This window comes from Castanea sativa, chromosome 5, assembly GCF_040712315.1.
Source record: "Castanea sativa cultivar Marrone di Chiusa Pesio chromosome 5, ASM4071231v1".
Lineage (NCBI taxonomy): Eukaryota > Viridiplantae > Streptophyta > Magnoliopsida > Fagales > Fagaceae > Castanea > Castanea sativa.
Genome location: NC_134017.1, coordinates 10,041,687 through 10,054,846, shown reverse-complemented (window position 1 = coordinate 10,054,846; position 13,160 = coordinate 10,041,687). Strand labels below are relative to the sequence as shown.

The following is a 13,160-nucleotide window of genomic DNA, read 5'->3' as shown; positions in this document are numbered from 1 at the left end:
TCACCGAACCAAAAAAAGAAGAAGGTAAATAGGTCAAAGTTTTGATGACTTTGATATGCAATAAACAATTATTTCTACGCGTTAAAGTGAAAGACGGTATTGATCTTTTGGCGTTTGGCTTAAGGCAACAAGTCAAAGTCTTCCTTGAAAAAATTATATTGATAAGATAATGATTGTTTTGAAAAATCACTATAATTTTTTGAACAAGTCAAAGTCTCATCAGAATATATTATCAGTTCACACCGAGTAGATTCATCAGTATATATTATCACAAGCTAGTAGTCTCCAATTGCATCACCTCCACTACTCACACTCAGCTTCTCTTCCTTCGTTTTTGTTTTTCCTTTGTCATGGGTGCCTCTTATGCAACTCATGTGCTTTTCTTACTATGGTTCTTTGCAGCTACCTTCAGTTTAAGGTTCTTCAAAACAATGTCAAATGAGATCTCTTGCAATGAAAAAGACAAGCAAGCACTTCTTTGCCTCAAACGAGGCCTCATTGATCCTTTCAACTTACTCCATCCTGGTCTAGCCAAGAAGATTGCTGTAGATGGGATGGTGTTCATTGTGATAACAAAACCAGTCGAGTCACAGAGCTCCACCTAGCGTATACCGGGATAGGGGGTGAAATTAGTCGCTCATTGCTTAAATTAGAGTTTTTGAATTACTTGGACTTGAGTTTCAATGACTTTAATCGTACTCCTATTCCAACTTTCCTTGGCTCAATGGGTAATCTCACACATCTTGACCTCTCAGACGCCAACTTCTCTGGACTCATTCCTCATCAGATTGGGAACCTTTCAAGCCTTTGCTATCTGTATCTTGGATCTAATTTTGATCTCTATGCAGATAATCTTTATTGGATGTCTGGTCTTTTTTCCCTTCAATACATTGACCTAAGCTCAGTTGACCTTCACAAAGAAGCTGATTGGCTTCAAATAATGAGTAAGTTCTCCTCTCTTTCTGAGCTATACTTCTCCAATTGTAAGCTTGATAGTTTGAATCCATCTCTTGAATTTGTCAATTTCACATCTCTTCAAGTACTTTATCTTTCTGGAAATCATTTCAATCATGAGATACCTAATTGGTTCTCTAATCTCAGTACAAGTCTCTTAAAGCTTTACCTGGACGATAGTTCTTTGAAAGGCGAGATACCACCTAGCATTTTCAATTTAGAGAAATTGGAATATCTATCCTTGTATCCCAATCATCTAATTGGAAAAATTCCAGAGTCATTAGGCCAGCTTAAGCATCTAACATATCTCGATCTCTCTTTTAATTCTTTAAATGGTCCTATCCCTTTATCTGTTGGGAATTTATCTCATATGAGAACATTATCCCTCAACCAAAATCAGTTGAATGGCACCATTCCAAAGAGTCTTGGGCTTCTCTCAAATCTAGAGGAGTTATATATCCAAAATAGTTTCTTAACAGGAACTATAAATGAAGGCATTTCAAAAAACTATCAAAACTAAAGGATCTCTCTATGTCTCAAAGACAATTGTTCTTTAATGTCAATCCCAATTGGGTTCCCCCCTTTCAACTTGAGTATGTCTCCATGAGCTCAATCAAGATAGGTCCTAATTTTCCTTCATGGCTACAATCACAAAGATCCCTCGGGTTTTTGGATATGTCAACGTCAGGAATTTCAAGCAAGGCTCCAAGTTGGTTTTGGAATTGGACTTCAAATGTTGAAGCTATCGATCTATCTGACAACCACATAGAAGGGGATTTGTCGAATATTTTTCTGAATTCTACTATTATAAATCTAAGATCTAATCACTTCAAGGGTTGCTTTCCACTATTGTTTGAAAATGTCAAAGTGCTCAATATAGCTAAAAACTCATATTCTGGACCCATTTCCACTTTCTTATGCCAAAAGGTAATTAGAAAGAATAAATTAGTGGTCTTAGATGCATCAAACAATCTATTGTCAGGAGAACTTTCTCATTGTTGGAGGTATTGGAAGTCTTTGATCCATTTAAACTTAGGGAGTAATAGTCTAGCAGGTAGAATTCCCTACTCCATGGGGGCTTTAGTTAATCTCCAATCATTGCGTTTACAAAACAATAACATCTCTGGAGATATCCCTTCATCATTCAAAAATTGCTCAAATTTTGGGCTCATTGATATAGGTAATAATCATTTGACAGGGATCATGCCACCCTGGATTGGAGAAATGACAAATCTATTAGTTCTTCGTCTAAGATCAAATGAATTTAAAGGTCGTATACCTCCACAAATGTGCCAACTTTCTTCTCTTAGAGTATTGGATCTTGCTGATAATAGTCTATTTGGTGTCATACCAAATTGCCTGAAAAATATTAGTGCCATGGCACTACCAGAACCCAATATTCGAGTTTTTCCTTTTGAACCTTTAAAATATATGTATGGTTATGTATCCTACATTGAGAATCTTAAGTTGGTTCCCAAAGGTAAGGAATTGGAATATGCAAGGAATCTAGAATTTGTTAAGATCATAGACCTTTCAAATAACAACTTCTCTGGATCAATCCCTGCTGAAATTTGTGTTCTTTTTGAATTATGTTTTTTGAATTTGTCTCGAAATCATTTGATGGGAAAGATACCAGAAAAAATTGGGAGCATGAAAGAGTTGGAGTCAATTGATCTCTCAAGAAATCATCTATCGGGGATAATTCCGCCAAGCGTTTCTAATTTGACATTTCTTAGTTACTTGGATTTGTCTTACAACAACTTCTATGGTAGGATTCCTTCAAGCACCCAGCTTCAATCTTTTGATGCACTCAGCTATGTTGGCAATCCTCAACTATGTGGTGATCCTCTTCCAAAAAATTGCACAATAGAGGAAGAATCTTTGAAGAGATCACCAACTGGCAATGCTGAAGATGACTATAAATTCCAGCTTCTATCTAGGTATGGGAGTTGGATTTGCAGCTGGCTTTTGGGCAATTTGTGGAGCTCTCTTCTTCAATAGGACCTGGAGGCATTCCTGTTTCATATTTTCTGATGACATAAGAGATTGGATATATGTGAATACAGTGATAAAGTTGAATTGGTTATTGAAAAGCTAAGAGTCTGCCTTAGTAAGTGAAAGGTATCATTATCTAGCTAAAAGGTACTATTTCAAGTAATATATTCTTAATATTGTTTTGCTCATGTTAATGTGTAGTAGCCTACTTTAAATATATGATTTAATTCATTGTTTATACTTCAGGAGGTGGCACTGGTTCATGCTCTTCAAAAGGCCAAAAAGAATCATTTGCAAAAGATATTTTCTTGGTCTTATTTCATCTTGGATGTATCGTAAACATACATGAACAAAATGCTACAAATTATGATTCTTGAATATGATGTGTAAGAACTATTTATCTATGTAGTGCTACTAGACATTTAATGAAGAATTATTTCACCATTAGCATAAATTCAGAGTTTAGGTCACTGAATATAGTGCTTCCTGTACTCATTGATTCATTTCATAATGGCTTTTCCACTCCACAAATTCCAAGAGGTCTCTCTCTGGTTTTGGTTTTACGGTTTTACTGAAAATACTGATATCCATTTCTCAATAGCAAAAATGGGTTTTCCATTATGGAACCAACAAGCTCTACTCAATTGAGCCAAATCAATTACTTTTGTTAGACTAATCTTAGTTTCGGTCTTGTTCTTTGGGCAAACCCAATACAATATTAGTCATGACGATTAAAACCTTCTTTCATTTAGGCCTTTGTTTTGTTTTTTTTCCTGTGTTTTTGTATGACCCATTCGCTCTTTTGTGAATGATATTCGTATGAAAACTCTTGCAAAAGCCCACTTTTGCTAGGGATTCATGCTTAAAGGGCCAACTATGGCCACCATATTATTGAAGCCAATGGTGGGCCTTTTATTTATTTTTTAAATAATCAACAGGGAAAACCTATTAGAATGGATCAACTTGCTAACAAAAATCAAAAGAGTATACCATATAAATGGTAAGATTATCTATTTAGGTAAAATTATATCTTATCCTTTTTATTTGAAGACTAAAATGTTATTTTGATACTTTATGAAAATTTTGTTTTTTATTCCTAAATTTTAAAAAATTGGTTTGCAATCTCTAAATTATTTTTAAATGTTTTAATTTTTGTCTTTAGGTTTTAAAAAAGATTATTTTTCATTGTTAAAATATTGAAAAAAAATATTTTTCGTCCTTATTTTGTATATTATTAAAGAAAATTCTTTATAAAGTTAAGGATGAAAATAATATTTTGATAAAGTTTTAAGTATCACACTCTTATTATTTTAAAAGAAAAGTTTTTTTTATAAAAAGTATTACGGCGAATTAATTTCGACCTAACAAACCAAGGCACAGACCACAGACAAGTTTTTGGCCAGGTCATTGAAATGTGAAACAAGGAAATAAATTGAGAGGTCAAAGATATGGTCGACGTTACAACTCTAAAGTCGACACAATAGACGTTTTCAGTAACACCAAGGCACAGGCACGCCACCATAAAGGGCGTAACGGAAAGCGCACGCTCTTCGTTTCCCTTGCAGTCAATTTCACAGAGTTCAGCTCACTGAACCAAAAAGATTGCTTTCTGTACTCATCGATTCACTTCACAATGGCTTTTCTATTCAACAAATTCCAAGAGGTTTCTCTCTCTTTCTTTCTCTCTTTGTGGTTTTAGTTTTACACTTCTACTGAAAATACTGTTCTCCATTTCTCACTAGTAAAAATGGGTTTTCACTTTTCCATTAAGTTCTACTCGATTGAACACAATCTATGACTGTTATTGAACTAATCTGATATGGGTTTTTGTTCTTAGTGCAAACCCAGATCAGTTTTAGTCATAAAGATTAAAACTTTGTTTCATTTATGCCTTTGTTTTCTTCTTTTATGGTCTTTTTTGAATGACCCTTTTGCTCTTTTGTAAATGGGTATTTACAGGCTGTGAAAACTCTTGCAAAAAGTCCCACTTTTGCTAGGGATCCAAGACAGTTACAATTTGAATCAGACATAAATAGATTATTTCTATATACCAGGTCAGTTGTGACTGTGAATTTGTTAATTGAATTATCTCTCATGTATTACCTTTAAACATGAACTGTATGTGTCTACTGGCTAGTTTCAGTAATGCTGTTGTTTGTGTTAATGTGCAAATATAGGTAGCATATTGTAGTGTAGAGTTTAGACCATTTGATTGGTTTTAATAAACCTCTTCAGTGAATTATTTTCCTCAATTTTGTCGATAAACATGCTTATGTTTGAAGTAGTAACTGTTGTGGAGTAGATGCTATGGTCAAATTAATTAGAAAAAATTTATCATAACAATTAGCTATACCTGAAATGACATTTCCTCCCGTAAAATGGGATTAAGGGTAAGATTTTGGATTCAAAACTTGTTGGGTGTGTAACTTACCAATATTAAAAAAAAAAAAAAAAAAAAGGGAGTAGATACCTAGATTCCAACCCTATCAATTGGTATAATTGTGTCAGGTCTAATTGCCTTTGCAGTGCCTTTAATCATTGGCTGATGAACTCTTTCTGTGCATTTTATTTTTAGTTGTCCATGACATCTCATTTTGCTCTAGTTGTTACTATAGCCATATTAATTTTCTTTTCTTTTCACCAATCATCCATTTCATATTCAACGTATAGCGATGATCATGGTATGAACAATAACAAACTTTTTTGCCCAACAAGTTGCTTAACAAAGAATGTTCAGTCTTGTAGATATCTTAAAGACATTCCCTTCATCCATAGGCATATGCAATCACGCAAAACCCTTGGAGCCCTTGATCATTTCATGTATGTTGATATAATTTTTTGAGAATCATACTCTTTAAGAGAAGGAAAGATAGGGACGTAGTGATCATGTAGAGATTATCTTTTAGGTTGTTTTCTCACTGAGACATTCCTTATGTTTTCCCTTTTCTGCATCCACAAAACATAAGAAAATGGAAAAATATTGGCGTTGTGCTGGCTATGGACCATGTAGAGATTAAGAATTTCATTGTTTACATTTATGTTGTTCTCTCACTGATTGTGACATATCCCTTGCGAATCAAAATGTTTATTACTTCTTGACATAACTGATCTTAATGTTTGCCTCACTTCTATCCAAGTTTTAGCTTCTTAGATCTTGTGCATCAATGTCGAGTACTTCAACAAAAGATAAATTTCTTTTAACTTTTTGATTGATTAAGCCAAAAGTGAACATTTAAATAATGTCAATTGCATTTTGTGTAGATGCTATTTTGTTTGTTCCCTACTGTACCACTTTGCTTCATGTGAATTTATGCTTCCTTTGTCACTCAGTGTTCAGCTTCATTGGGTGTCCTTTAATCTCAAATTTTTTCTCATGAAAGACTTAAACATCCAGCTACAACCGTTTGGGAAGGGATGCTGAGGAGGCAGATGCTGAGGAGATCATTGAAATGGCTAGTAAAGCCTCTCTTGCTGATCAACAGAAGCTAGTCCAAGAAAACATCCATGCTCAGATTAAAAGTTTCTCCATGTCTATGGATGAAATTCTTCTTCCTGATTCTAAAAGGATAGGTGAGGCACACGAATTGCCTCCACAGCCAACAGCTGCTCCTCGTCGAAGTGGCCTTGGTTTTGCTGTTGGCAGGCACGACCAACCTACTGACCATCCTGGTAAGATTCTGTTTGCAATCAAAAAAAAATTTCCAATGTTGCATTATGTGCTTGAAATTGCATGATTGTGACTTGAGATTGTCAAATCTTTGAGTTTTCTTATGACATATCCTTTCTATGTTTGCGGTAGTGGGATTATCTTGATTTTTCTTTTTTGGATAAGTAACGATAAATTTTATTAAAAAAACACAAACCAAATACAGCAGGGTGTACTCAGTGTGATTATCTTGTTCGAAGGAGTGATATTTCGATTTGTTCCGTCAATTACCTTAACTTCTTTACTAGTTTCTTTAAACAAATTTAGTTATTTAATAAGTTTGAAGTTATTCATGTAGAGTTCAAGTCAACACCCATTCATTTTTAAAAATGAAGTATTGGGCAGCAAAATGGAGGAAACAGGGTGGTGGCCTTGGGGGTAGGGGAGGTGAGGGGAAGGTGCCTTGAAGATGCTTGAAGTTGATTGGATGGCATCTTCAAGGAGTATTGAATCACTATTTCCAGAAACTCATTGGGAGTCTGTTGGTGTATCTAATGCTCTATCCATTATCTCTAGCTTCTATACGGCCTTTTTCTTTTGGTAAGTAACACATGCATCTAGTGGGTCTTGAACCCCTGACCTCACCCTCCATCTAGCACTTGCAAGGGGAGGAGGTGCCAGTTGAGCTAGAGTTGATAGGCAAAAGTCAATTGGTAGGTTTCAATCTTTTGTACTTCTATAAGGTCTTTCTTGAATTCATGTTTTTTTTGTTTGTGATGTGAGTCATTGGTAGTTCTTGATATTATATATTTTTGGAATGATGATACGCTTTAGTTGCTAGATTTATTTTTCAATGTTGCTACGAGCATTCTCCTCCTCTTTTAAGAACAAGGTGGCAGGAGAGGTTGAGGGATCATGACCCACCCACATGTGTAACTTACCGATAAAAACAAAAAGATTTCTTGCAAGCTTGCATGCTGTTAAAACCTTCTAGAATATCTCTTGGCTCCATTTCATTGAAGTTAAAACTCTATGTAAGAGTATTTGTTCCCTGCTTTGCTTGCATTATTACAGCAAAACATGTAATCTCAACCGGTTTGTAACCTAAATTGGGAATTTGTATATAGGTGCTTTCAATGGTTTAAGTTTGGGAGGATTAATAGATCTAGGGTATAGAGTTGTAGAAGAAAAGGTGAAGACTCAAACTTGGTTTGATGAGTTTTGTATGGTGATTTGATAGAGAAAATGTGTGGGGTGTTATGGTGTTGATAGGCAAGAGGAAGGGCTTTACTTAGGGTTTGGGATATAACGAAGAAGGAAATGAGAGAAATTTATGGTATGGCCTGTATGAGTATGAACAGTACCATAATAAAGAGAAGAAGAAAAGAGAGAACAAAGAGAGAGAAAGTAAACAATAAGGCCAAGATGTAAAAGACTAACTTGGACTCAAAGAAAATAAAACCTAAGATAGTTATGATCTCCTAGAAAATTCTAGATAAAAAAAATACCTATATTCACAGGATTCCAGAGATTACACTTCTGCTCCTAATTACAAAATTGGCCAGAACTTGTTGAATAAAAACCCAAATAAAAACTGTTTCAATCTAAGGACACATTTAACTAGACCTTTAAAACCCCATGACTTTTACTTTGATTGGACTTGACACATGGCCTCATAAAATAAATCTTGAACAGTCGAACTTGTGAAGTGATAACAACTTAATCTTCCATGGCAGCATCAAGAACGTAACATTATTTACATTGAAACTTGTAAACGAAATTGATTAATAGAGTTTGTATTAAGTTCTCAGTTTTGATAGATATTCTTCAGGGCCTTGATTGGAAATTGTTGGACAGGAGGTAAAACATCTAGCATTCAAGATTCATTTTATTCAAGAAATTGCTAGATCATGTTCAACTCTCATTTTAATATTTGGATGCTGTGTTGCTGGCTTACAAATGCCTGGAAATGTGTTAGATGATAAAAGAAAAATTACTAGCAAAAATCCAGGTAGGGAAAAAAAGGGTCGATATCTCTCGAAGTACAATAGCCACTTAAGTCCTCCTGTTCAATCTCCTTATGTGGCAAGAGCTAATTGATACTGATTTTAATATATGAATAATGTCTCAAACTTTGTCTGTTGCTGACTATATTTCCCGATACTGCAATAAAAAAACCCTTGCCACGTCAGAGGTTGGATGAGAGGGCTTCAACCTCAGTACCAGTTCTGCTATACACAGACGTCAAGTATGTTTGATTGTTACGGAACTCGTTACATCTGAGCATATAAGCAGTACCCCATATCATATTCTGTGTACTGGAATCAAATTCAAAGTGATTCTGTACCCAGATTTGACTGCTAGACAATCAGATTTGTCTAATGTACTTGTGTGTATACTCTCACACACACATACACATTTTGAGTTTGGATAACTTTGGTATTATAGGGAAACATCTGAAGCATGAAATCTGTATCGTTATCATCTGCTGAGTTGCTTGTCCTGCAATTGAGAAAGACCATAGGTTTCCTATGGTGGTAACATTTCTGTGCCTAGACTGCGGCGCTTGGTGTGTAAAACCAAAAAGTTCAGAAATAGTTTGATATGCATGATTATGCATCACCTCTATCTTCTTCATTTTTCTTGACATCTCAGTTGTCTGATTCTGACTGTTTCATTTGATTTTTTCTTATTGACCTTGCTGGCTTTAATAATACTTGAACTGCTTGTATTTTATCAGTTATTGTTTCATGGTTAGCTTTCGTCAAAGTGTCTAACAATCAACTGTTTTTACACATGCCACTATTAGCATGGTCAAGCAATGCCATGTTTGGCCAAGATGTTTAGAATTTTCATGACATAGTCAAGCAATGCCTTGTACCCTCAGGGTAATTGTTGACAAAAACCTTTCCTTTTGGTCCATGAAAGACTTTATTCATCCTATGCTTTTAATGCAGGTACCTCAACAAATGAAATTGAAACAGATAGCTTGGTCCAGTGAGTGTTTTATTTTAAAAAGTTTAAAGTTATTCAAGTAGAGTTAATGTTAACATCCAATCAGTGAGTGAATTGAAGTATTGGCAAAAGAAATCTACAATTGGGCAGCAAAGTGTGGGAAATGGGATGGTCGCCTTAAAGGGTGGGGGAGGGGAGGGGAGGGGAAGATTTCTTGGGGGTACTCAAGTTGATTTTATGGAAGGCATATTCAAGGAAAACTATTTCTTGAGCATACTTAAATTGATTTTATGCTAGGCAGTGCTGAAGATGACTCTAAAAATTCCAGCTTCTATTTAGGTATGGGAGTTGGATTCACAACTGGTTTTTGGGCAATTTGTGGAGCTTTCTTCTTCAATAGGACTTGGAGGCATGCGTTTTCAGATTTGCTGATGACATTAAAGATCGGATGTATGTGACTATAGTGATACAGATGAATTGGTTGTCTAGAAAGGCAAGAGTCTGCTTTTGCAAGTGAAAGGCATCATTATCTACCTAAAAGGTATTATTTCAAGTATTATGTCCTTAATATTGGTTGGTTCATGTTAATGTAGCAGTTACCTACTTTGAATGTATGATTTAATTCGTAGCTAATGTGATAGTCAATTGGATTTTATTTCACAAATATTGATTGTCTTTAACTTCAGTCTATATTTGTAGTTAGCCCATTGCGTTTGAAATAAAGTTCATTTATAAATTCAGACTTTGTTTTAATGTTTTGAAACCTTTTTTGATAGGTAGATAGTGGAGGGGAAGATGGGTTTCTACTACGGATGGATCACCATAAAGAATACCATTACTACTATGCTACTATTTGACTTTGTTTAGAGATATTTGAAGTGGACAAAGAGGGAACTCATGGGAATGCCCTCAATAGAACCAAAGTTGTACTATGACAGTAGAAATAGTTTCTCATATACATAATGCATCAAATAGGTGGTGTAGAGTACCCTTTTTTTTTCAAATACAATGCGTAGCATAATTTCTCACCTCATGTTGTAGGCTTTAATTCCATTGGAGGATTTACTTATTGAATATCAAAGAGGTGGGCTTGACATGAATTCTTATAATTTTGACATGGCGTTATTTGAATTGAAGTTAAGCTTGATGCCTAGAGAGTCATGCTGCTAATACTCACATCACTATATTATTGAATATTGCAATTTGGTGACACTGGTTCATGCACTGTTTACAAAAGAAAACTTCTTGATCTTATTTCATGAATATTTTATCATAAAATATTCATGAACAAAATGAAACAGATTATGATTCCTGTGTAGGATGTGTAAAAACTATTTATCTATATAGTGCTAATCACTTAAAGAAAAACAAATTTTTTGGTCAATACACTATAATCGCAAACATGAGTAATAATGTTGTCAACTGAGTAAACTCAAAAGTTTATGACATGGTCACTTTTGCATATTTGAGTGATAAATAATTTATTAGCTTGAAAGATATATTAAATCCACCTTTTTTATATTCCAGTCCCTTAAAAATTAAAAGTCAAATGATCTGGTCAAATGAACATTTAAAATGTGACATGGTTATTTTTTCTCCTATTCGGTTAAATAACCTAGCTATTAGGCTGAGAAATATACTAACTCCACCTTTTTTTGTTTTTATTTACCAATCTCATAGAATCAATTTAAATTATCATTTATTGTTTCTCAAAAAAAAAATTTAAATGATCATTTCCTTACCATTCAAGGATACAATTCATTTTTGTTTATGGAGAGTAAATTATACACACCATCTTGTGGAGAAATTATTAGGTCCACCAGGAGGACTGCTGGCGTGATCCTCCCAACTAATGAGATAATGTCATTTATGCAAATGTGTGAGTGAGCTTTCTAATCAACATAAGGAATAAAAAATAAAAATTACCAAGTAATTTTACATTTGCATAAATAATGACATTTTATTGGTTGGGAGGTTAGGGAAGACTACGTCAGCAATCCACTGGTGGACCTAACAATTTCTCCATCTTGTGGTATACCTGTAAAACATGGAGCAATCTTGTGCTTTATTTGTGAATTTACCTTTCATGATTTGCTTTGTTTGACAAGTGCAAATATCACATATTGATATGTTATTTTTTCAATCTAGTCACCTGTTGAAACATGTACCATTGGGTTAGGAAGTCCCATACATGCAAGCCTAGGTGATAGATGGATTTTAGGACTGGATCTTGGTGAAGGAAGGAGTTTTGATAGAAAAGTATCCCGACATGGTCATAGGTGATAGATTGACTTGTTTAAGCGCCTGGAATTGAAGCTGTGCTGGGTATTTTTTAAAACATCCAATACGAGGAGCAACTCCCCTAGTCCGTTTACATGACAAACACTTAACCAATTTGAATGTTAATGCATTTATTGTTTCATATGGGGTGTTAATTCATGTTAGCATGTCATGTCAAAGTAGGGGTATTTAGTTAAATAGCTCAATCCAAACCCAACCCATTTAATAATTGTGTCTTGACACATCAACTTCAAAAGAAGTGCATACTCTTCAACCCAAATCAAAATAACATGGTTCATAAAAAAATATAACATTTATATAAAAATAAGTTTTTTGGTGAGGTTTAGTCCATAAAGCGAGCCAATAAGCCCAAGCTAGAGCGCTCATTTTTTTAATTTGAATTTGAATTTTTATCAAAATACAATCTTGACTATGTTAATTACAGATTGACATTCTATCCACTTTAGTCTATTCGATCAAGTTCAGTCTACTTTGGTCCAATTAGGTCCATTCAGTTTACTTCAGTCCATTTGGTTCACTTTGGCCTATTTTGGTCCATTTCAGTCCATTCGGTTTTGTTTGGTCCAATTCTGTCTACTGCGGTCCATTTTACTTTAGTCCAATACTTCCAATTCGGTTTACTTTGATCAGTTCAGCCCAATTTGATCCATTCATTCCATTTTGGTCCCATTCGGTCCATTTCGTCCATTTCGTCCACATCAGTCCAGTTCAATCTATTCGGTTTAATTTGGTCCATTCTGTCCATTTCAGTCTACTTCGGTCCATTTAGTCTATTTTAGTTCACTTCGATCCAATTTAGTGTACCTACTAAAGAATGAGAATATATAAATTTAAGTTGAGACTACTATTAATTATTTGAGTAGTATCAATTGTAATTATATGAAAAATTTTAATTATCATAATAATCTCCTTAAGAGAATGAGAATTTGAATAATAAATTTGAAACTTAAAAATTTTAGTTGTACCAAAAGAAATTAAGAAAATATAATGCATAATAACAATAGTTAGAAGAATATGAATCATTTCAAAAAATAACAATATCAATCAAAAACATCAAAAGTGATAAAATTATATATTTGTAAAATAGAGTTATGAAAATTACTTTTTGAAATTGTTAAATTTTGAGAGTGAACAAATTATCCACAATAAAATTTAGAAAATAAATTATACATATTTAATATAAGTTTGTTATGAGTTTTGATTATCATAATAATCCCCTTTATGAGAATGAAGAATTTGAATAGTTTATTTGAAACTTCGAAAGTTTAGTTGTAAAAAAAAAAAAAAATAGCATAATGTAATATAATTT

At 34.0% G+C, this 13,160-nt stretch overlaps 1 protein-coding gene, 1 long non-coding RNA gene and 1 pseudogene across 4 annotated transcripts in view; all 3 read left to right on the top strand.

The window, feature by feature from the left end:
* LOC142633246 (uncharacterized) overlaps window positions 1–13,160 on the top strand; it is a 100,504-nt gene that overhangs the window by 54,606 nt on the left and 32,738 nt on the right. The window lies entirely within an intron of this gene.
* LOC142634125 (receptor-like protein EIX2) lies at window positions 351–3,072 on the top strand (annotated as a pseudogene).
* LOC142633244 (uncharacterized) lies at window positions 4,456–10,686 on the top strand. Of its 3 annotated transcripts, XM_075807466.1 has the most exons (6): window positions 4,456–4,612; window positions 4,909–5,003; window positions 6,344–6,618; window positions 9,553–9,592; window positions 9,890–10,091; window positions 10,327–10,686. In XM_075807466.1, exons 1-5 carry the CDS (start codon window positions 4,583–4,585, stop codon window positions 9,948–9,950), a joined length of 501 nt encoding a protein of 166 aa, XP_075663581.1. In that variant the 5' UTR covers window positions 4,456–4,582; the 3' UTR covers window positions 9,951–10,091; window positions 10,327–10,686. The 3 variants fall into 3 exon arrangements, with proteins under 3 accessions (XP_075663581.1, XP_075663580.1, XP_075663579.1); XM_075807465.1 differs by lacking the exon at window positions 9,553–9,592 and having other exon boundaries at window positions 10,331–10,686; XM_075807464.1 differs by lacking the exon at window positions 9,553–9,592.